Source organism: Pan paniscus, chromosome 11, assembly GCF_029289425.2.
Source record: "Pan paniscus chromosome 11, NHGRI_mPanPan1-v2.0_pri, whole genome shotgun sequence".
NCBI classification, from domain to species: Eukaryota; Metazoa; Chordata; class Mammalia; order Primates; family Hominidae; genus Pan; species Pan paniscus.
The window spans coordinates 88,377,222-88,399,820 of NC_073260.2; the positions used below are offsets into that span (position 1 = coordinate 88,377,222).

At 45.5% G+C, this 22,599-nt stretch overlaps 1 protein-coding gene across 8 annotated transcripts; it reads right to left on the bottom strand.

The window, feature by feature from the left end:
- Positions 1-328: 328 nt before the first annotated feature.
- On the bottom strand, positions 329-21,506 carry CLTA (clathrin light chain A). Of its 8 annotated transcripts, XM_003829860.4 has the most exons (7): positions 21,094-21,481; positions 14,780-14,817; positions 13,266-13,383; positions 8,182-8,293; positions 3,070-3,123; positions 1,728-1,763; positions 329-785 (listed from the first exon to the last, which is right to left on the bottom strand). In XM_003829860.4, the coding sequence occupies exons 1-7, from the start codon at positions 21,308-21,310 to the stop codon at positions 614-616; spliced, it is 747 nt and encodes a 248-aa protein (XP_003829908.1). In that variant the 5' UTR covers positions 21,311-21,481; the 3' UTR covers positions 329-613. The 8 variants fall into 8 exon arrangements, with proteins under 8 accessions (XP_003829908.1, XP_008953504.1, XP_003829909.1 ...); XM_008955256.3 differs by lacking the exon at positions 3,070-3,123; XM_003829861.4 differs by lacking the exon at positions 1,728-1,763.
- Between the last annotated feature and the right edge of the window lie 1,093 nt (positions 21,507-22,599).

Here is a 22,599-nt window from a genome sequence, read left to right on the forward strand (position 1 = left end):
ATACTATCCAAGACCCTAAACTGAGGGACACTGGCAAGCAAGAGCCCATCTGGGAGAAAACGACTAGGTTGGTGAGAGGATTCACAGCTGTGTCTTAGGTAGATAATGAGGGGGTTAACCTTCAGCCACTAAACTCCCTTCTCAAATGAAAATGTCCACAGGATCCCACTCTAGATCCCGGTGCTATCTTAGTTCAAGGCAGGGCTGTGTGCCCAGTGGCTGTGCCTCCTCAGCCCTAGAAATTTCAAGGAAATTCCTCCTGGAAATTCCTTCCAACCTCACTCCAAACTACAACACATCTTGAGGTCAATAAAGAAGCTTCACATAATACAGTTTGAAACAGAAATTTATTCTCAGAATAATGCACAGAAGCACAGGTTGAGGCTACTCTTGGGAAGCTTCCCTCCCCTTCCTCTTCCTCCTCTCCCTCCTCTCTGAATGCCAGGGAGAACACAGTTGAAGGAAGGAAACATGCAATCACAAACAATGAACAACTCTAAAGACAAAAAGGTTTGGTCCAAAAGAACTCAACATAATTAATCCAATGACTGTGAAGAGCTTCACTGAGTAGGATTAAGATATTGCAGATGTAGTGTTTCCACAGGGTGGCTCTTCAGTGCACCAGCGGGGCCTGCTTGAGGGAGATGAGGACTGAGCGCATGCGGGAGACATCTTTGGCCTGCTTGCTAGACTTGGGGTTAAAGTCACACAGCCGGGCCACCCGTTCCCACTCAGTGCCTGGGGACGACTCGTCAATGTCATTTACAAAGGCTTCTTCTGCTGCCCTGGAAGCAACAACAAAATATGTTGGTTTATGTAGAACCCCCTTTGAGCAACCTGGTGGCTGCCTTGCTACACAAGCAACTGCCTATTTGTCCCTTTCTTAATGACATTCTGGCTTTCCCAAGATAACAGCCCCTGGCCCAGGTCAGACTCAGGTAGACACGTAGCTGGCTCTCCTAGGCACAGGGTGCCCAGACCGCTGTGTAAAATGTTGGAATACAGGTGTTTGGTTCAAGGCTCACTATGTCTCTCTGTCTGTCTCTGCTCCTGTGGAGCATTAATAAAACAAGTCCTTAGCCAGCTACACACTGCTTTTATTAATAAGAACAAAGCAGCAGGCTGATCAAGAACTTGAGTAGTTTATGCTGGGCTGTACTGAATTTCAAGGAAATTTAGAGACTTCTAAAAAGCCCACAGATCATTGCACAATAGCCTCTAGATTTATTCCTAAGGCTGGAGAGAAACGGGGCAGATCAAAAGGAATTCAAGACAAAGCTCCCATGCTAGCAAGCACTAGAGACTAAAGCCATTCTGGAAGGGGGTTTGTTAGGACATTCTCCAGTTCAGCCAAAAGTTTGCCATTTTCCCTCCAGCCAGGTGCCTTGGGGCCACTCAGGGCACACTGGCAGGAGAGCCAACGTGAGTTGCTTTTTGGCAGGATGCTGCTCCAACATTCTTTCACATCAAGGTCAGCCCACCCCCAGTTCGGAATTAACTGGTGGGAGCTACAGCCGGAAAGGACAGCGGTAAGACACACTATATTCATCTACTCCAACAAGCATCACGGGCAAAGCAAAAGCAATGGAGATGACTGGTCTGTGGGGACGGAGGGGTGGCACTATCACAGGGATGGCTGTGGCAAACACCGCTGAAGCCCAGAGCCACTACAACACTGCGACTTCATGGCACACACAGTTAGGGGCAGTGAGAAAGGTTTACTTAACTGTTCTAGGCTGTAGCAAGGATGGTTTATGTTTGTGCTTAAAGGTGAAGAGAAGAAAAGAAACGAGAGAAACTTTAAGTCAGATATAGAAAATGAGAATGAGCTCAATGCAGATGGTCAGTAAGCTGGACATGCCCCTGCCACTCTATCTGTGCTTGGGGACGTGCAGCTGGCTTTGCTGGCCACCCAGCTGCCCAGCAAAACCAGACTCGACCTTTCCAGTCTCCATTTCTACTCCAGAGAGAATGTGCAGAAATCAAATCAAACACCACCTGTAAGTCCAGCATTTCACAAGTCTCACTGCAAATGCATCTGGGGGCCCAGGAAACCCAGTTCTGTCTTCTAAGGGGATGAACATCTCAAGGTCATAGGCCCTGAGAGGCTCTACAGACCTGAGCTCATCGCCCACCTTCCACAGGTTCCTCTCCTCTTCCATTCCACCCTTACTTCTCATGTAAAGCCAGCCCTAATTTTTAAGGAGGAGACAATGAGAACTGTTTCCAACTCTTCAGCAATACTGCTTTGATAAAAGAAATCCTTAAAAAAAAGAAAAAAGAAAAAAAGAAAAAAAAAAAGAATAAGAAAAACACCTTCTCCAGAGAAGATGCAGGTTTCTTTTAGGGGGGTCAGGGGGAGAAGCCCAAGTGGCCCGTATCAAGACACTTTGACTATCCTGATCTCAAAGCTGGGGGCTTCCCTGTGCTAGGAGACAGGACATCAGAAGCTGACCACTAAATAGCAATTTCTGACATGCAAGACCACAGAGGAACAATTATAGACACCCACTGGAGACAACCCCCTCTGCTCTGGACTCTTCTGCCTGAGGGAGAGGCAAATGACCCCACATTGTTTGAATGAACCAAGTATGGAAAATGCTGCCCCACAGCTCTGATTTTGGCAATGCAAGGTGCTGCTGCTCACTGGCTCCTAACCTCCTGGGACTGCCACCTGCTCCCAGGTGGGGAAACCTCCTTCCCACCTGAGGCAGGCAGGCAACAGGGCATGGCAGCAGTGATGGCAGCCAAGAGCAAGAGAGCAGAGTTCCCCCGAGCCTCAAACCCTTCCCAGATAAGATCGCAAATGACACATTTTGAAAGCAAGTTAGCTTTCTTCCCTCCAAAACCCCAAATATGAAAAATGGCCATCAGAGGATGCAGGGAGTCACAAATCTGGAAGATTCATCAACAGATCATACCCCGCTTATCAATTCTTAGGCAGCCCCCAAAGTGCCAATTTGAAATAATTTAAAAAGCAAAGCAACTTGTGACATAAAAGGAGCATTAACTCTAAACAAAAGTAGAAAGAATCAGATGTAGAAAAAGGAATTAGTTTTTGCAACATACACATAACCAATCACGTCAGCGAAGGGTTGTTTGTAGAAAGCTTCATCTGCCACCCTAGACAGCAAGAGGTCCAAAAGGCAGGCAAGCAGGCAGGAAAAAAGAGAGAACATTGAGAAGCAGAAACATCTAAAATCCACAATTGAGGTACAACTGTGCTCTGAGGAGCTGCTCCCAAGGCTCCTTCCTAACCCCCGTGAGGCTTCCAGCGCTGGAGACTTCAGCAGGCCTGGTTTCCCGCTGGCCTTCCCACGTGGGGACTGCTCCACGACAGAGCAAGCACTGCCAACTTCATCCCTTTGGCTCACCCCAGCAACACGGGCATTTATTAAGCACCCAATCATGGACTAAGCCCTTTCACATACATTATGTTGATTCAATCCTTAACTGTTAACAACCTATGACTGTTCTCACCCCCACTGTACAGATGAGGTAACTGAGGCTTAGAGATGAACAACTTGCTCAGCTACACCACAGTGGCAGCATTCAGGACTCACAACCAAGGCAGCCTGGCCCTAAGTCCAGGGCTCTTTCTACTGTATAGTCATGCTTCTTCCCTGCTGTATGTGCCCAGAAAGCCACGCCACCTTCCTGTTTCAGTTAATGTCACTGGGCAGGAATGCTGCCAGACACCAGATGCGCTAGGACCCAAAGCCAGTTTTATCTTGGATTATCTAACTACTGCTTCCCCACACTGTCTGGGTGGGATACACTTCCAGAATCCTGGGAACACATATGGTCATTTTAAAATCTCAACCTTACAGGAAAAAACGGCTGGAGGTGAGTGGTCTGGTGGGAAGAACACTGGACTAGGATCCTGGCCCTGGCTTCTGTTGTTCCTGAATATGGCTCTCTCTCTACTCAAGAAGCGGGTACAGTTTCTGAATATTTTTATACCAGACTCAATTGGCTTTGATAAGGTGCAGCCCAGAATCCAGAACTTCATCCCTTCTTAACTCTCAACATGGCAGGGCTCTCAGACAGGAAGGAGGGGCAGACTGGGTGGATAAATTTTGACAGCAGGGGCCAGGCTGGCTTTGACTCTGTTGTCCTCGACTGACTCCCTGGGCTCTGCCAGCCCACTCTTCTCCACTGTGGCTGGACGTGGAACCTCCCTCATGGAGTCTTACCCTGTCCTTTGTCAAGTCGATTTGGGGTGGGCAAGGGGAAAGACATTTTTCAAGGATAATCATGCCTGGTCATTAAGCTAACCTCACATACTTATTTGAAGGCAAATTCTAGTAATTTTAAGTTAATTTTTAAGCTCACACATGCCCTTCCTTCTTTCCCATTTTGTTTTATACACAGGAGGTGTTTTGTGGAAATTTAAAGAAAGCAAAAAGAGCAGGCTGATTGTAACTTAAAGTGACTCAGCAGGAAAACAGAGTTGTTTGTGGGCAGAATGAGTGGGAGGAAAAGGCAAGGCAGGCTGGCTTATAAACCCATAACCCTTTTAGTTTACACAAAGGACTAAACCTGATCGATTTCAACTTGGGTTTCCCTCCACAAGAAGAGTAGAGGTTTCATGACTCCTGTCAAATCATCACTAAGACAACAAAAGTTTGAATGTCAGGCTCTTGCTCCTTTGCAGCTAGCCCAAGACCAAAGAGCTCCTCAGTGACAAGCACATCCCCTGTCAAGGTTGCAGGCCCAGAACAAACAGAAAATCAGACACACACACAGGTGGCCCTCTGCTTATTTGTCCTTCGCTTGAAAGTAGCAATCCTCAGCCAAGGCAGGAAGGGGCTCAGGGAGGCTTAGGAGAGGGGAGGGAAGAGGAATACCTGACCTAGGACAAGCTCTGGAGGCACGAATACAATGCAGAACTTCATTCCATAAACAGCCTCAAAGTGGGCACAGAAAAAAATGTTTGCCATCTCTGAGAACTGTGGGTTCCCCAAACCTTCTCAAGCCTTGAAAGAGCTGACAAGCACAAGTGCTACCTGTAATAGGGGAAATGTTCTGGGGTTGTTCTTGATGAGCAAACTCATCCAGCTGCAGGAGTCAGTCACTGCTCTGGCTGGCTGGCTATGAAAAGGAAATTCTTTTCCATGGCTGTCACTGAATAATTCACAGCTCTTGTACTGTGACACTTAGGCCTCAACTTGGGATAAAAGAAGGGAGATGCAGTCTAGGGACTGACAACAGAGTACAGCACACCCACCCCCAGTGCAGTGCCAGGCGCGACGTGCTCCTAGTGCTTTGGTGACCCAGTGGTGAGGCAGCTGGAAGGCAGGAGGCCTGAGGATGCTCTCACAATTAACTGGATGCCCTTCCTGTCTCCGACTTTCCTCTTTCAAACTTCTCATCTTTCTGCCTTATCTCTCGGGTCCCCTTAACATCCAGCTACTGCAGAAGTCACCCAGAGAGAATCATACTTGCTTGAAATCAGCACCCCGTTTTCTTTTTTCTTTTCTTTTTTTCAGACTGAGTCTCGCTCTGTCGCCCAGGCTGGAGTGCAGTGGCGCAATCTCAGCTCACTGCAACCTCTGCCTCCCGGGTTCTAGTGATTCTCCTGCCTCAGACTCCCGAGTTGCTGGGATTACAGGCACACACCACCACACCCAGTTAATTTTCGCATTTTTAGTAGAGATGGGGTTTCACCATGTTGGGCAGGCTGGTCTCAAACTCCTGACCTCAAGTGATCTGCCCGCCTCAGCCTCCCAATGTGCTGGAATTACAGGTGTTGAGTCACGGTGTCCGGCCCCCATTTTCTTTTCTAAAAATATTCACTCTTTACCCATAGACAGATAACAAGGATGAATTACTTTATACATCTAAATGGGACCTATTCCTTTGAACTCTAAAGTTTAGAGTCAAACATGGATGGAGAGGGGGAGTAGTCAGCAATATAAAAATCTCCAGGGGAGGGTGTAGACCCTTGGAAGAAGTCCCCCAAAGTGACTCTCAAATGGCTCCCACCTCCAACCAGTGAAGAATCACTGGAATAAACTGTAAAAACCATCTCTTCTGTCCTAGAGCCCTGGTGACAATGGCTAGTGTGCCGCTAGCGTTATGCTCTCAGAGTCAGCCCTGTGCTGCAAGGTTCCCACAAGGCAAGTGACCTGCTTCCTAAGCAGCTCTACATTCTCAGTGAGCGGTGGGGAAGTTCCTTCTCTCTGGAACTTAAGAGGTTCATCTGTGAGACCAGCTTACCCAGCATTCTACAGTTCCAAGTACAGAAAGGTACCAAGGCCCAAATTCAATGCCTGGAGGGACTAAACTTTTAAGACTGAGCTCCTAAAAACAGGTGTCATGGCCAGGCGCGGTGGCTCACACCTGTAATCCCAGCACTTTGGGAGGCCAAGGAAGGCAGATCACGAGGTCAGGAGATCGAGACCATCCTGGCTAACACAGTGAAACCCTGTTTCTACTAAAAACAGAAAAAAATTAGCTGGGCATGGTGGCGGGCACCTGTAGTCCCAGCTACTCGGGAGGCTGAGGCAGGAGAATGGCGTGAATCCAGGAGGTGGAGCTTGCAGTGAGCCGAGATCGCACCACCGCACTCCAGCCTGGGCGACAGAGCAAGACTCCATCTCAAAAAAAAAAAAAAAAAAAAAAACAGGTGTCATTACTCCCTCTGAGAACAACGGATTCTGTATACAGAGAATATCCCTTTCTTGACAGTTCAGCAAAACTTCCTTGAAAAAAATTTCTGCAACAGAAAGGCTGTTACCAACATATTCATTATCTAAGTTTGAAAACTTGTGTTAAGTTCTTGACGCATCACAGACCCAGAGCGGGGAGGGTCGGCACGGCTACAGTACTTCAGACTAAACTTAAGTGCTGGGGTCGCAGGCTGGGGGAGTTCTCAGGGCTCGCAGGGTGCTTGCACACAGTCCCCACTCAGCTTTACCGATCTGAACTTCCACCTGGGAGAAAATCATCTTGAGGGAGCAGAGGACACAGGAGCCTGGACCTGTCAGCACCACCTACTGACCACAGGCTCAACAACAGCCCCACGTAGCTGATGGAAGCCATCACCACTGGCAACCCAGCCTGCACACCAGAGAGCAGTCCCACAGAACTCCACATGGAACCTGACAGGCACTCCTTGAGCATACCGCCCCCACAGGAAAGTGACCAGGACACAGGCTCAAGCCGGAATCCAATGAGCTGAAGGGCTGCTAGCATATAAAAGAGAGTCCAACTGCTCTGTCATACTGGACCCACAATAGCACTGGCTGGCTGGCAAAGCCGTTAGCTCTCTCTCCTGCCACATCTCTGTCTAACAGAGCTGCCAGAGACAAGGGCACTTAACCCAACCTGCTTCCTGCCTCTGCATACGAGAACCCAAGGCTCTACCCTGAAAATTAAAAATATCCCCAGGCTCGGTCTGGCCCGTTTATACACTGAAGTGAATGGATTGACTATTCAGTGAAAGTTGGGCTCTGAACCTGCCTGCCCTGAGGGAAGCAACACCACATATCCTCTCTTTGCTGCTTCCAAGAAGGGCTCTAAGTGTAGGGCATTAAAGCCCAGCTGCTGGTGAGTAGTGATATGAGAATGAAAGCGTTTTTCTCCTCACAACTCCTTAACCATCAGTAACTAAATAAAATCTATTTCAAACAGAACATTTTTAAGAAGTCAATTCAAGACTTTTTAAGGCACAAATAAGTACCCACAGAACCCTCAATTCTAAAATAATCATGTTGGAACATCCTTGGCTGCCTAACTACAAAGCACATATTCCTGCCAACGGACCCCTTCATGAAGTGGCTTTCAGGGGGCAGGGCTATATTGAGGAGACTCAACATGACCAAGTCTATAATCATATCCAAAGTAACTAGATCTGGGTGTATTCATGACACCCAGCTTTCGTTTCAGGGTTCCATGAAAAGTAACTTTTCCCTTGGCTGAATCACACCATTACAGGTTATGCATATTAACCAAACTCTCAGAGAGCTAAGCTCACTACAATTGGGATGGCTAAACAATAGGGTGAATTATGCTCACAAGACCCGAGAGACTTGCAACCTGTTTCAAGCACTTTCTTTAAAAACTGCAGACATTTCACACTAAAGGAGGCAGAAGCCAAAAACCTAGACTGGATGCTGAGAATGGATTTGATTCAATTTTGGAAAACAAAGTGTGCTACAACCACCACGGACTGACCTGTTGTTTGCTTTTGTTTTCTGTAGCTGCTCGTCCTGTCTTGCATACCATTCTTCTAGCTCCTTTATTGCCTTTTCTTTCCACTCTGCTTCTTGCTTCCGAGAATTGGCATCTTTGAAGGGAGAGAAGAGAAAGACAATACAATTGAGGCAAAGTGCAAACTGAAGTTCATCAGTTTATTTTGGTCTTACTGAACTTGTGGTGGGTGCAGGTCCATGTCTGTGTGCCTGTTGGGGGAGTAGAGAGGGGAAGATAAACTTCTGTTTTCTCTGTTTGCACAACCAACTCTGATTTCAGTGCTTCTATTCCTGCCTGGTCTTTCCCACAGTCCTATTCCTGGTCTTATCCCAGTCCACTGACATCTTAGTGGGTCATTAGTTTTGTTTTGTCTTGTTTTGGGCAGAGCAAAAGAGAAGGGTGTATGTGGAAATACTGACTTCTATTATTAATAGGAAAAAAGCCTTCTGGGCACCAATTGGGGGAGAAACAATTATAGATGATTCTTTACCAATGCTGCCAATATTAGTTCATAGTAGGGTATTCATCTTAATCGTTTACCTCTTCTCCCAAACTAGTCCATATTCCAGGTTTGACAATGGTTTTGTGGAACACAAGGTGGCACTCTCATAACTAAATATGGTAGAAGCACTTCTGTGAGGCAGGGTGCTATTAGGACAATTACCAAAGGTAGAGATGATTCAGGAACCAGAGAATGATAGAACACAGAATATTAGCACTAAAGAGGACCACAAAGCATCTACTCCTACTTGGTCTGCAGTGTGTTTGTGGCAGAGCCAGGGCAGAGCTACAAAAGAAACTCCACTGGAGAGAAGTGCAGGGGGTAGAGGTATGGGATCATTGTTAACAGTTAACCTAAAGGTTCTAGAAATGACAGCAAGAAAATGCATACCTAGCAGGTTTGCTAGATTGGATTCTCAAACATGAAACATGAAGTTTCTGAGGACTAAATATGGTTTTCTCTAAGACACTAAGCTGAAGAGACATACATCAGTAGATAGTGAGAGATAAAGAAATACATGCCGGCTGCTTGTGGTGGCTCACGCCTGTAATCCCAACACTTTGGGAGGCCGAGGCAGGTGGATCATCTGAGGTTAGGAGTTCGAGACCAGCCTGGCCAACATGGTAAAATCCTGTCTCTACTAAAAATACAAAAAATTAGCTGGATGTGGTGGTGCATGCCTATAATCCCAGCTACTGGGGATTACTGGGGAGGCTGAGGCAGGAGAATCGCTTGAATCTGGGAGGCAGAGGTTGCAGTGAGCTGAGATCGCACCACTGCACTCCAGCCTAGGCAACAAAGTGAGACTCTGTCTCAAAAAAGAAAAAAAAAAAAAGAAACACATGTCATAGCTACTGAGGCAGCTGACACTTGAAGTTAACCTGATACTTCACTTTAAACAAGTTCTTCTGTCTGGCAGGTGTTTTATAGACATCTAACTCAATCTTTACAACAATCCCAAGAAGGTAAACTCTGATCCCATTTTCAGCAGTGAGAAAAACTAAAGCTCAGAAAGTTTGAGTGAATTTCCTAAAGGTTATAGTAAGTGACAGAGCCAAGATTCAAACCCAGATCTGGCTGTAAAGCTTACACTTTGCTTACCTCATTATGCTTCCTCCAAAGGGAGGGACAGAAAGGGAGGCAAGCCTAGAAATAATCACAAAACGTGATCACCAGCGATCTGGACAGAGTTTTGAAAGTGCAGACCAAGAGCCCAAACTGTAATTAGTGTCTTTGAGAAGGAGAGTAGATAGCAGTAGCGGTGTCAAGTAACTACTAGAAGGGATGAAAAATGAAGTATTCTTGGGCATTTTTAGGGCCTTTGCAAGAAAGGTCTTACAGTAACAACCTGCAAAAGGCTGTGTGTAACTATAAGAAAAAGCCTAATAGCAGCTAGAAACTCCCCCAAGTTTCAGGTTAGTAGGAACGTTCATCTCGGTATCTAATTTGTCGGAAGGTGATCTGTCGTTCAGAAGAATCATTTTCTCAGATTTTTCACTGATGACTCTAAAGTATATACAGTAAACTTTTTTTTGTTTTGTTTGAGATAGGGTCTCGCTCTGTAGCCCAGGCTGTACTGCAGTAGTTCTATCACAGCTCACTGCAGCCTCAATCTCCCAGGCTCAAGTGATCCTCCCACCTCAATCTCCTAAGTAGCTGGGACCACAAGCGTGCACCACAACCCCCAGCTAATTTTTTTAGTAGAGATAGGGTCTCACTATGGTGCCCAGGCTGGTCTTGAACTCCTGAGCTCAAGTGATCCTCCCACCTCAGCCTCCTAAAGTGCTGGGATTACAGACCTGAGCCACACCACCCAGCCTCTACAGTAAACATCTAATACGTGTCTATCCATGGCATGAAGTACAGATGTGGAATGGAAGATTTAGCTATGCTGCAATGAGAAGCTGTGGGCTGGAAGTGCCATGTGACAATACCTAATTCAAAATGTAAGGCCCCCTTTTCAATCATGGTGAAATTACTTCCAAATAATTACCTTTTTGATTGGACAGTATTTTCTTTCAATGTATTTTGATGTTAACATTTACTATACATTAGGACTAAAATATAAAATTTATCTCTGAAAAATGAATTTAAATAAAAATGGTGACCTGCTGAACAGACTGTGGTTACTGCATAAAATAGTACATTTAAATTGGTCTTCTGGCTTTTGCAGCTTTAGTGCCACTGCAATACTAATTTAGAATTCTTCCCCTCAGAGGATGAAGAGGAAGAGTCCCCTTAGAGAGCAAAGCACATTCACAGGTGCCTTCCCTTCTGGCCACCCTCGTTACTGGTCAGAGAAAAGAAAATTACTTGAGAATGTAGCCAGCAGCTAGGCTGAAAACCACTGGCACCAGTTCTCTATTTTTAGCACCACGTGCTTTCTCACAGTTTTTGCAAGGAAAAAAGGTGAAATTGAAGGAACACCTTGTTCATGAACCAAGTGAATTCAATTCAGTTGGAATGCAAGGCCAAATGTTGTACTTCTCTCAAAAAAAGCACTTTGAATTAAGAAAACAGCTCATAAGAGTATTCCCCAAGTACCCAATTTCATAATTGAAAAATTAAATCTTTCCAGACACCAAAGTAGACCCTCTCCATGGAGAAGAAAAACTGCTAGAGCTTGGTAAAACAGAAAAGATAAATTTGGGTTCTGTAACATGAAAAATACTACAGCAGTACTAAGACCAGCTAAATCTTGCCTCTAAGCATACTCAAGAGACACAAAGAACAAGCAAGGACCAAAGCTGTTAGGACCTATTTTCATCTTCCTACAGCTCCACTGTCCAATATGGTAGCTACTAGCTACATGTGGCTACTTCAATGTAAATTTATTAAAATTAAAGAAAATTTAAAATTCAGTTTCTCAGTCACACTTGAACTGTGAAGCCACACTTCAAGTACTTAACAGTTACATGTGGTTAGTGGCTACCATACGAGACAGCACAGATACAGAATATTTCCACCAAAGAAATCACTAATGAATGGTGCTATAAAGGTTCAAATACTAAGTGCGTTCTTTGTTCTGAAAGCCACCTAAATTGGACTAGAGAGATAAAAGGACTAGAGAGATAAATGATTTGGCACTAATTAGCTGTGTCATCTGGGTCATGTCCCTTCCTATTTCTGGGTGTCAGTTATCCCATCTGAAAAATAAGGACTCATGTTTTCACTAGTTCAACAGTTCCCAAGAGGGAATAATACTGCTGACGTTGTGGTTACATAGGAGAATGTCATTATTTCTAGGAGGTGTACATTGAAATATTTAGACACGAAGTATATGATGTCTTTATCTTAAAGTAGGTCAGCCAAAACAATTTGTGTGTATGTCTAAAACATATCATTTATATAAAGATAATCCATTAATTACTGAATCTGGGGGTGCACACGTTTATTTTCCTCCTTTCAATTGTTCTGTAAAGTTGAGAAAAGATGAATCTTAAAGTCAGCTGATTAAAAAAAGAAAAAGAAAAAACAAAGAAAAGGCCACAATGTGGATTATATCCTCACACTCTGCATACTTCTCCAATCCACCATGTACAGACACAAGTCTCCCCTGATCATGAACCAACAGGTGACACTCCTTGTACACATCTCTTTATCAAAGGCCAGGCTGTGTGGCTAGATGGCCACGCACATTAAATGTTTAGAAAGCAATGTGGCTGATGGGGATGGGTAGTGACTTTGAAGCAAGGCAGACTTCAGCTGAAATTGTGACTCTTACCATTCCTTAGCTGAGTATTCCAAATACTTATTCTACCTCTCCTCCACTTTTCTTACCTGTAAAATTGTAAAACTTACCTTACAGAGATATTAAGGTAGGAAAAACAAATTGTACATTTTTTCCTAACATACCTCATTTTCCTCGTGTTACTTTAAATTCATTCAGCCTTCAAATGAAAAATGGAGGCCGGGCGCGGTGGCTCACGCCTGTAATCCCAGCATTTTAGGAGGCCAAGGTGTGTGGATCACAAGGTCAGGAGATCGAGACCAACCTGGCTAACACGGTGAAACCCTGTCTCTACTAAAAATACAAAAAAAAAATTAGCGGGGCGTAGTGGCGGGCGCCTGTAGACCCAGCTACTCAGGAGGCTGAGGGCAGGAGAATGGTGTGAACCCGGGAGGCAGAGCTTGCAATGAGCCGAGATCACGCCACTGCACTCCACCCTGGGTAACAGAGTGAGACTCCATCTCAAAAAAAAAAAAGAAAAAAGAAAAAAGAAAAATGGACTGTTAAAGTCCACGGACATAGGAAACTTGAATCCTTCAAGTTTATAAAGCACTCTATAAACACCACCTGAGGCTACTCTTGAGGTCAGGAGCAGCATCACTATGCTCTTCCTGTGAGAGGATCTTGGGGATCTCCGGCTACCCTACTCCTCACACAATGGCCTGTGATTAGGCATCTCTGTGCAGGTAGCCTTGTAACCTTCAGGCTGAGAAGATATCTTCCCAAAGACCAGACAATGACACTGGTTAATGTGAGCTAAAAAGGAATAAAAGTAGAGTCCAGCTCAACTACTCCACTGAAAACAGACACCAAAACACAGCAGGGATTCCTTACCAAGGGCTTCCAAGCGTTCCATCTGTTCTTCTCTCCATTTACGGATACTTTCAGGCTCTGACTGCAATCGATCCACTTGTGAAATAGCTGCATAACTGTCTGTTGGACCATTACTTTCCTTAACACAAAACACAATTGTGCTATATTAATACCAAAAATTCCTTCCTAAAATGCACTTCACCTGAGTTAGAACCCCTGGTTCTGTTTTTTTTTTTTTTTTTTTTTTTGAGACAGAGTTTTCACTCTTGTCGCCGAGGCTGGAGTGCAGTGGCACGATCTCGGCTCACTGCAACCTCCACCTCCCGGGTTCAAGCAATTCTCCTGCCTCAGCCTCCCGAGTAGCTGAGATTACAGGTGCCTGTGCCTGGCCTATGTGGTTGCTTTTTTTTTTTTTTTTTCTGGGGTGGGGGAAGGGGGGACGGGACAGGGTCTTACTCTGTCACCCAGACTGGAGTGCAGTGGCGCAATCTTGGCCAACTGCAACCTCTACTCCCCGGGTTCAAGCAAATTCTCCTCCTGCCTCAGCCTCCCCAGTAGCTGGGATTACAGGCACATGCCACTACCGCCTGGTTAATTTTTGTATTTTTAGCAGAGACGGGTTTCACTGTGTTGGCCAGGCTGGTCTCGAACTCTTGACCTCAAATGATCCACCCACCCCAGCCTCCCAAAGTGCTGGAATTACAGGCGTGAGCCACCGTGCCGGCCTGTGTTGTTGCTTTTAAGGTAATCCTTTAACATTTTACAAAAGCCGCCATTGTTGTTAGAAACGGGTTCTGCAGTGAGCCGAGGTTGCGGTGGCTCTGGCGGGGTGCGGTGGCTCACGCCTGTAATCCCAGCACTTTGGGAGGCCAAGGCGGGATGGTCACTTGAGCCCAGGAGTTCAAGACCTGCCTGGCCAACATGGCGAAACCCCATCTCTACTAAAAATACAAAAAATTAGCCGGGTGTGGTGGCATGCGCCAGTAATTCCAGCTACTCAGGAGGCTGAAGTGGATGAATCGCTTGAACCCAGAAGGTGGAGGTTGCAATGAGACAAGATCGTGCCACTGCACTCTAGCCTGGGCGACAGTGAGACTGTCTCAAAAAAAAAAAAAAAAAAAAAAAAGACTCAAATAAATGTTAATCTTTACAAAATTATTCCATATGCCACTCACTGAACTAAGGAATATTAATATTACCAGGTTAACCTAATCAGACTATAAACAAAGATGGAAGGAGAATTATTTAAAGTATTAGTATTAACTTACTGCACTTAACACAGTATCATTTGAATGGTGATTTCTTTAGAATAAAGGTGATAACACTAGGGGCAGGTAAATAACATTTTTAAACAGTTCTCTTTTTATCAATGCTACCTCTCTTTAAATCTTTCCACTTTGGTAGATAACACACCAGCCAGTAATACATTCAGGAAAGTCAAAGGACTGGGGTTTCTTTCTAGGTCAGTCAATTAAAATCACAGGAAAGGAAGATTCCCAATCACTATCAATGAACAGAATCAGAGTACTCTGTACCTGGTAGTATTCACCATTCATTACTCCATCAACAGCATCTGCAAGACATAAGATTTTGGTCTATCAATAAAGACTGGTCAAACACTGGGCCAAAGGGTTGTACAGTAGAATACAGCATCATATGCTGTATGAACCTTGAGCTACTAAATGCTATCCCTGTGGTAGGTGCTATATACAACAAATAAAACCAAGATGTGCTTACATACAAATTTCACCAAAATGTGTACACATCTGTCCTTAAGCTCCCAAGTCCAAAAGCTTTTGATTTTATTTTCTGTTTTCTATTTTACAGTGGTAACAAATGGAAGACTAGCAGAAAGAGAACAGTGTTTCTCTATGAAAGTTCTGCAGGAGGGAAAAAAAAAAGTGTGGCCTGGAATCACCCATAATGAGCAGAGACCTGCAGCTTCATCTTTGAGACAGTCTTGCTCTGTCGCCCAGGCTGGAGCAAAGTGGCCCAATCATGGCTTACTGTAGCCTCGACCTTTTGGGCTCAAGCAATCCTCCCACCTCAGTCCCCACAGGAGCTGGGATTGCAGGCATGCGCCACCACGCCTGGATAATTTTTCTATTTTTTTGTAGGAAGGGGGTTTCGCCATGCTGCCCAGGCTGCTATCGATTTCCTGGACTCAAGCGATCCACCCGCCTCGGTCTCCCAAAGTACTGGATTACAGGCATGAGCCACCATGCCTGGCCTCTCATATTTTTCTTAATTTTCCTAGTTGACTTTTACTCCTATGTCAGTACAAAAATGAGTTTCTTATAGTTTGTCAGTGGCCTTTTACCACTTTAAGCCATGTGCCACCTACCTATGTAGTTTTTTAAGCACTTTATAAAGTTTTGGAAATATGAAGTTTATCAAACTAGTGAAAGCATGGGGGAAGCATATTCAATTTCACCTCTGTAATAAATTCCTTGGTGTAGAATTGCTGGGTTACAGCTGGGCGCGGTGGCTCACACCTATAATCCCAGCACTTTGAGAGGCCAAGGTGGGAGGATCACTCGAGGCCAGGAGTTCGAGACCTGCCTGGCCAACATGGTGAAACCCACCTCCATATACTAAAAATACAAAAATTAGCCAGGGTGGTGGCACGAGCCTGTAATCCCAGCTACTCAGGAGGCTGAAAGAGGAGAATTGCTTGAACTCGGGAGGTAGAGGTTGCAGTGAGCCAAGATCGCGCCACTGCACTCCATCCTGGGTGACAGAGCGAGACTCCATCTCAAAAAATAAAAAAAATAAAAAAATAAAAAACAAAGAAAAAAAGGAATTGCTGGATCACAGGATATGTATTTTATTTTATTTTATTTTGAGAGAGAGTCTTGCTCTGTTGCCCAGGCTAGAGTACAGTGGTGCAATCTTGGCTCACTGCAACCTCTACCTCCTGGGTTGTTCAAGTGATTCTCTTGCCTCAGCCTCCTGAGTAGCTGGGACTACAGGCGTGAGCTATCATGCCCACCTAATTTTTTTTGTAGTTTTAGTAGAGACGGGGGTTTCACCACGTTGGCCAGGATGGTCTTGAACTCCTGACCTCAGACGATCCACCCACCTCAGCCCCCAAAGTGCTGGGATTACAGGCATGAGCCACTGCGCCCAGCCAGGATATGTATTTTTTTATTTTTTTTGAGACGGAGTCTCACGCTGTTGCCCAGGCTAGAGTACACTGGCGCGATCTCGGCTTGCTGCAACCTCCGCCTCCCAGGTTCAAGTGATTCTCCTGCCTCAGCCTCCCGAATAGCTGGGATTACAGGCACATGCCACCATGCCCGGCTAATTTTTGTATTTTTTAGTAGAGACGAGGTTTCACTATGTTGGTCAGGCTGGTCTCAAACTCCTGACCTCAGGTGATCCGCCCACTTCAGCCTCCGAAAGTGCTGGGATTTCAGGCGTGAGCCACCGCACCTGGCCCAGGATATGTATTTTAAAGACTTCTAAAACTCTACCCACTTGTTCCTATTAGTCTACCAGTTTATATTACTACTAGCAGCACAAGTGCCCCATTTCTTAGACCTTCCCTGATACTAGGGACTGTGCTTGATCATGTTTTAAAACTTTTGCTAATTTGATAATGGAAAAAAAAAAAAACTCATGGTGGCTTTGTTGTGCCAATCTTATTTCCAGTGAGGTAATCACATACCCGACACCTGATTTTCTTCTTTACTGAATTTTCTGAGTTTGCCTATTTTCCTGCTATTTTTTGATCTCTAAGTATTTGCTCTCTAATAGTCAAATATTTTCCCTAGTTTCTCTTTTGATTTGGTTTATGGTATTTAACACTTGGAACAACTTAATTTGTGTATGTAGACATGATCGACTTTTTCTTTATGATTTCTGTATCTGCTTTTATGCTGAAGGCCTTTCCTATTATGAGATAGACAAATACTCACTTTTCTTCTTTTACTTTTTAAATGTCTCTCTTTAATCCACCTGGAATTTATTTTTGTGTAAGACAGAAGAGTGAGATAGTTTTAAATCCTAGATCCTACAATGGCTAGTCTGGCCAGGCCTACATTATGGTTAATATAGTACAATTGACGTAACAACTATCCACTAATATAGTCCAGCCCTGGGCTGGAATATGAGAGACTTTGATCACTACTCCATATACAAAACAAGAAGCAATCCTCATCCCACATCTCCTTAAAAATCACATGCTGTCTGAAGGCTCCTCCAGACCCACTGGCATCTGCTTTCCTCTTTATTAGTTACTGTATTACTGCACTAACATTCTTACAAGAATCAACTGGCTCAAGCCAAGGGATCGTCTGTTGCTGTGGAAACATGCAGAAAGGACATGTAGGGCCTTGACTTACTACAATAACTAAACTAAGCAACACGATGCTTCAGAAGGAAACTTTCTAGGGCCTTTCAGGAACTCCAGACAGAAAAAGGGCCAGTTTTCAAAAGTGAAAGACTGTCCCAAACCCACTTTCAACTTTCCACATTCCAGAAACATTTGAAGTCAAGCAGACCTACGTTTGAAGCTGCACTTGAGCCATTTATTACCTTGCTACCTTAGGGACACTGCTCAACTTCCACACTGATCCATTCTCATCTGAAATATGACACTACCACTTAACCTGTGGAGCTACTGCTGGGATCTGAAAGTGTACCTGGTATACAGCAAATGTGCAGTACAATTAACTATCATGCATGAGATTTCCCTAAACTTCCCTCCACCACTGCTACCAATAAAATTACTTCTCCAGAAAGCTTCCCTTTAATTCATCCATGTCTCTTTCTTCTCCTACAAGAAATCACTTGTCACCGGGTGCAGTGGTTCACGCCTGTAATTCCAGCACTTTGGGAGGCCAAGGCGGGTGGCTCACCTGAGGTCAGGAGTTTCAGACCAGTCTGGCCAACATGGTGAAACCCCGTCTCTACTAAAAATACAAAAAGTTAGCTGTGCATGGTGGTGGGCGCCTGTAATCCCAGCTACTCGGGAGGCTGAGGCAGGATAACTGCTTGAACCCAGGAGGCGGAGGTTGCAGTGAACCGAGATCGCACCACTGCACTCCAGCCTGGGTGACAGAGCGACTGCCTCAAAAACAACAAAACACCATAATAGTGCCTTACTGCTGTACTCCCTGTGGCTTGTCTCTCCTGTTCTCTTCCCCGACTCAGCCCTCATGATTGAGAGCTTTTCAACAGCTCCACTTGTGCTGCCTCCTTCATGACCACCTGTTCTTCCTCAATATCCCCCACAGCTGGTTACCTCAATATCACTTCACCCAGCTGGTTTCTTCCTGCCTCTAAACCTACGTCTCTTTTCTGGATCTCTTAACAACCAAAGGAGTCATCCAAGGCTTAGCCCTAACCCCTCTGGTTTTTGCCTGTGCCCATCCTCCATAGACGCTTTCCGCAAGGCTGGGGCCAGTTTATTTTCCTCTCATCAATCTGTCATAGCTGACTGCCTATATATCTCTGTATAATACATCAGAAAGAGAGCTCCCGCCTAAAACCTCTCAATTTACTCAGTACACTTCAAAGCCTAAAGGCCTTGTAACTCCTTTCTCCCACTAATAGTAGCTGGAATTCACTAGATACTTATATATATAACTGTAAGCACTTTATAGACACTCTTTAATGTAATCCTAAAGATGCCACATAGCATTATAAATTATATTATGCAACTTTTACAAAGGAGAAAACTGAGGCCGGGCAGTGGTGGTAGTTATATACATTGTCTGAGATCACAAAGCTAAACTCACACTCAAGCAGTTTAGGAAAGCATAGAATCTTAACCACTAGAGCATATCTTTAAAAAAAAAAAAAGAAGGAAAAAGAAAACTAAGAGAGAAAAAGTGTCCAATCAGTTCTCTAAACTCCAAAGGAAATGCTGACCACTGCATATTACCAACTTCAATTACACTGTCAGGAATCTGGCTTTAAGTCACCAAATGCTTAGTTCACTAAGAAAGTCCCTCATAGGAACCAAGTCAGCAACCATTTCTTTCCTTCCCTTTGCTGAAGGCTTGATGCACAAAGGACCGAGTATCCAACTCTATTCTCTCCCTTTTACCTTCCCTAACTGCCCGTCACCAAGATCTGTCAGTTCTACATAGGACCCTTGGATCTGACATTTTTGCCCATTTCTTTGTCAAACGTGAGCATCTACTACATGTCAGACACACTGCTAGGCAGTGGAGATAAAACAGTAAGGGTAACACTGTCCTTGAATCAGGACAATCTTCCAACTACAGATCTTGGGTTCTGCTTCTCCCAAATCTGTTCCACCTGGGACAGCCACAGCTGCCTGTCTCTTATCGCACCACACCCCTGCTAAAACAACTAAACACTGCAACAGAATGTGGTATATTCTAAGAGTGGGTAGACTTGGGGCTCAGCTATTAACTCGTGCTTTTTTAAGCAAGTCATTTCTCTCTAGGATTGCTTCTCTTCTATTAAATGAGGAAGGTAAACTAAGGGTCTAAGAAGTCAATTTTAAAATTCTCAGACAAATGTTAGAGACCACCCAATGAAAATATCTCCTAATCACTTAAGGCCAACTTCATCTCGCAATCACAGCCTAGTTTAGTCCAACCTACCCGCTATAAAGTTGTATATTCGGGCATATTACATGTTCCCACTAAGTTCTTACTGGGGGACTGATTTGCTTAGGAAGCAACACGGTGCAGTCAAAAACTCAAGAGGCTGCAAACTAGCAGCACACCCACCAACCCATCCATCAAAAGGTTCCGCCTGGCTGGCACAGTAACTTGAGACTGCTGGATCTGAATGCCTTTACACAGAGCACTACTATAGTGCAGCAAAGCCTCAGTCTCCAACACTTCTACTGTCTCATGTCAAGCCAGCTTCTCTCGTATATGTTACCTACCTGGCTCCTTAAGGTTTGAATTTAGGGTAGACACTACTCCTATATGCCCCAGTAGTGCCCTATTCTCCCTTAGTTGGAATTTTTTAAGTGAATGAAAAGCCGTATTTCATTTCTTCTAGCTAAATTTCCTACTTCTTTGTATTATTAAATAGGTCTTTTCCACTCATGATCCTAAGCATCACACACAGGTTAAGGCATCCAAAGGTCAAACTGCCATCCTACCTGCCCCATTTTTACTTGAGTTTGGCTGAGAACATTCTCTATTCACCTCTTCATCCCTCCCTGATTGGTTTAGGCTAATCTTGGGTTCTGCTTAGGCAATATTGCCTACCAAAGCTGTTCCCAGAGGAAGAGCTCCAGAAGTCCTAGCTGTAAATCAGTCGCTCAACGACGGCAAACTCCTACCGCGCTTGGCAGTTCTTTCTCCAGACCTAGATCATCTTTCGAGTTCCCTACTCCCTCCTTCCTCCTCGTAATCCAACACTCTGTACACCTTAAGTGCTTAAATGCTGAACTGCATTGCTACTTTTGTTTGTATCTCTCAAAAACGATATTTCCATTCTTATTTTTTTCTGCCCTCCTTTTCTAATAACTGGAGTTCTGTGCTCGGCTCAGACTTGCTTATAAGTCTGGAAAAACTGCGCCAATGCGGTTGCTTCAGAGACCGGACTAAAGGCACAGCAAATGCTTAATGAAAAGTTGCTGAATTGAACGGGCTTCTTCCGGCTCCGGAGCCTGCCACCCTACACTTGCTTTCTCGCTCCGCCCGCGCCCAGAAGCACTCAAACATGCTGAGAACCGAACAGGCTTCTCGAGCCTAGGTTTCTGAATGTCTGGGCCAGGGTCTCGTTTCCTGTTTGCACTGCTCCCTAACCTCCTAATTCAGCAAGGAGCACGAGTCACACAGAAGCTCTCGGACCCACTGTGGACCGAGTTTCCAGACACGTCCTCTCGCCCCAAACGCGCCCGCACTCTCACCCGGACCCCCCGGCGGCTCGCCGTGCGGCTGGGGCCCGGGGGTGCCGCCGTCCAGGATGGCGAAGGCCTCGTCGTTCTCGATGCCCGCAATCTCGCTCTCTTGCTGCGCCAAGAAGGCCGCGGCCGGGTCTTCTTCGCCGGCGCCGGCCAATCCGTTCCCCAGCGCGGGACCGCCAGGGGCGCCGGCAGGGGCGCCGAACGGATCCAGCTCAGCCATGGCGGGCAACTGAACGGCACGGACACCAACGGTGAGAGAAAAAACAACCGACCCACCGACACCACGCCCGGCAGCCACCGCTGTGGTGCCGACTGGGAGAGGAGGACAAGCGCCAGGAGGGAGACGGATAAAGCGGAAGCCCTACCCGTGTATCCGGTCGGTCTAGGCGGTGTTGCAGAGCCGAAAAGGGAACAACCAATCAGAGGACAACAATGGTTCAGGAGCTACCCAATCAGCAAGTGGAGGGGCGGGCCCCCTAAAACAACTCGTGACTGGGGTAGGGCGGGAGGTGAGGGAGGTGAGCTGCGCGGGCCCCGGGAGGCGGAAGTGCTGCCTGACAGGGAGCGTCCTACCCACCCCGTCCGCTGGAGCTGGACTGACCAGGGACGGCCACCCCTGAGGGGACTCTAGTGCTGCACTGGGAGGTGAGGTGAAGTTAGGGCGGCGACGATTGGCCGATTACTGAAGAGGCATGCCACTTAGGCTTTCTGAACCTCAGTTTCCTCATTCGTAAAATAGAAACAGGAATCCTGCTCTTGCGCCCCCTCCCGGGATTATTAGAAGATTGAATCCTAAAAAAAAAAAAGAAGAAGAAGAAGAAGAAGATTGAATCCTTTTATGGATTTGAGGGTCCCTGGCTTTATAAATTTAAAATATTTAATTCTTTCAGCCAGCCTGGATTATTTGCTCCCTTAGAGCCCATAGATTTACTGTAATTGATTCAGTCCACTCCGATTTTTCTCGCCCATAAGTATTTTTATTTAAAAATGAATATATCTTATCTTCTTCAACGAAGCACTTTTGCAGCCATTACGTCTTTTCGGAGCTAGACAGAAGTTACTAAACCTGGAAAATTCCTTAAGGATCACTTGCTTCAAAGGGAGACACGGTGGCCCTGCTGTTCAAGGGGCGTCAGTGACCCAGAGAGTCAGTGACCAAGAGGAAACGCCTGTCTCCTGGGGACTTCCAAGATACTAGCTACAGTCTCTTATATTTACACCTTTCCTCCCTAAGGACAGCAGGAAAAAGAAAGTTCCGTGTTTCTTTTTAAATCAGGGAGATGTTAATAGCTACATGGCTCATTTTGTCTACACCACAGAAATAACAGTGGTTCCAGTTAATCATGCTCATGTTGAGGGGGAGTGCTTATGCAGGGGCCACCAGAAGACCCCTCTCCTTCACTACCACCACCACCATCCTAAGAAATGAAAAGCCAAAAAAAGAAACCAAAAAACCAGAGGTCAACAAGAAGCTTCCAGAGGTAGTCAGCAGGGGACAAGAAAGTGTTT

Excerpts from the sequence above, each read along its gene's own strand:
- CLTA (XM_003829860.4), bottom strand. The coding sequence starts at position 21,310 with ATGGCTGAGCTGGATCCGTTCGGCGCCCCTGCCGGCGCCCCTGGCGGT. Across the intron at positions 13,384-14,779 it reads TGAATGGTGAATACTACCAG|GAAAGTAATGGTCCAACAGA; the intron begins GTACAGAGTACT and ends TTTTGTGTTAAG. Across the intron at positions 786-1,727 it reads CCTTGCTACAGCCTAGAACA|GGCAGCAGAAGAAGCCTTTG; the intron begins GTTAAGTAAACC and ends TGTTGCTTCCAG.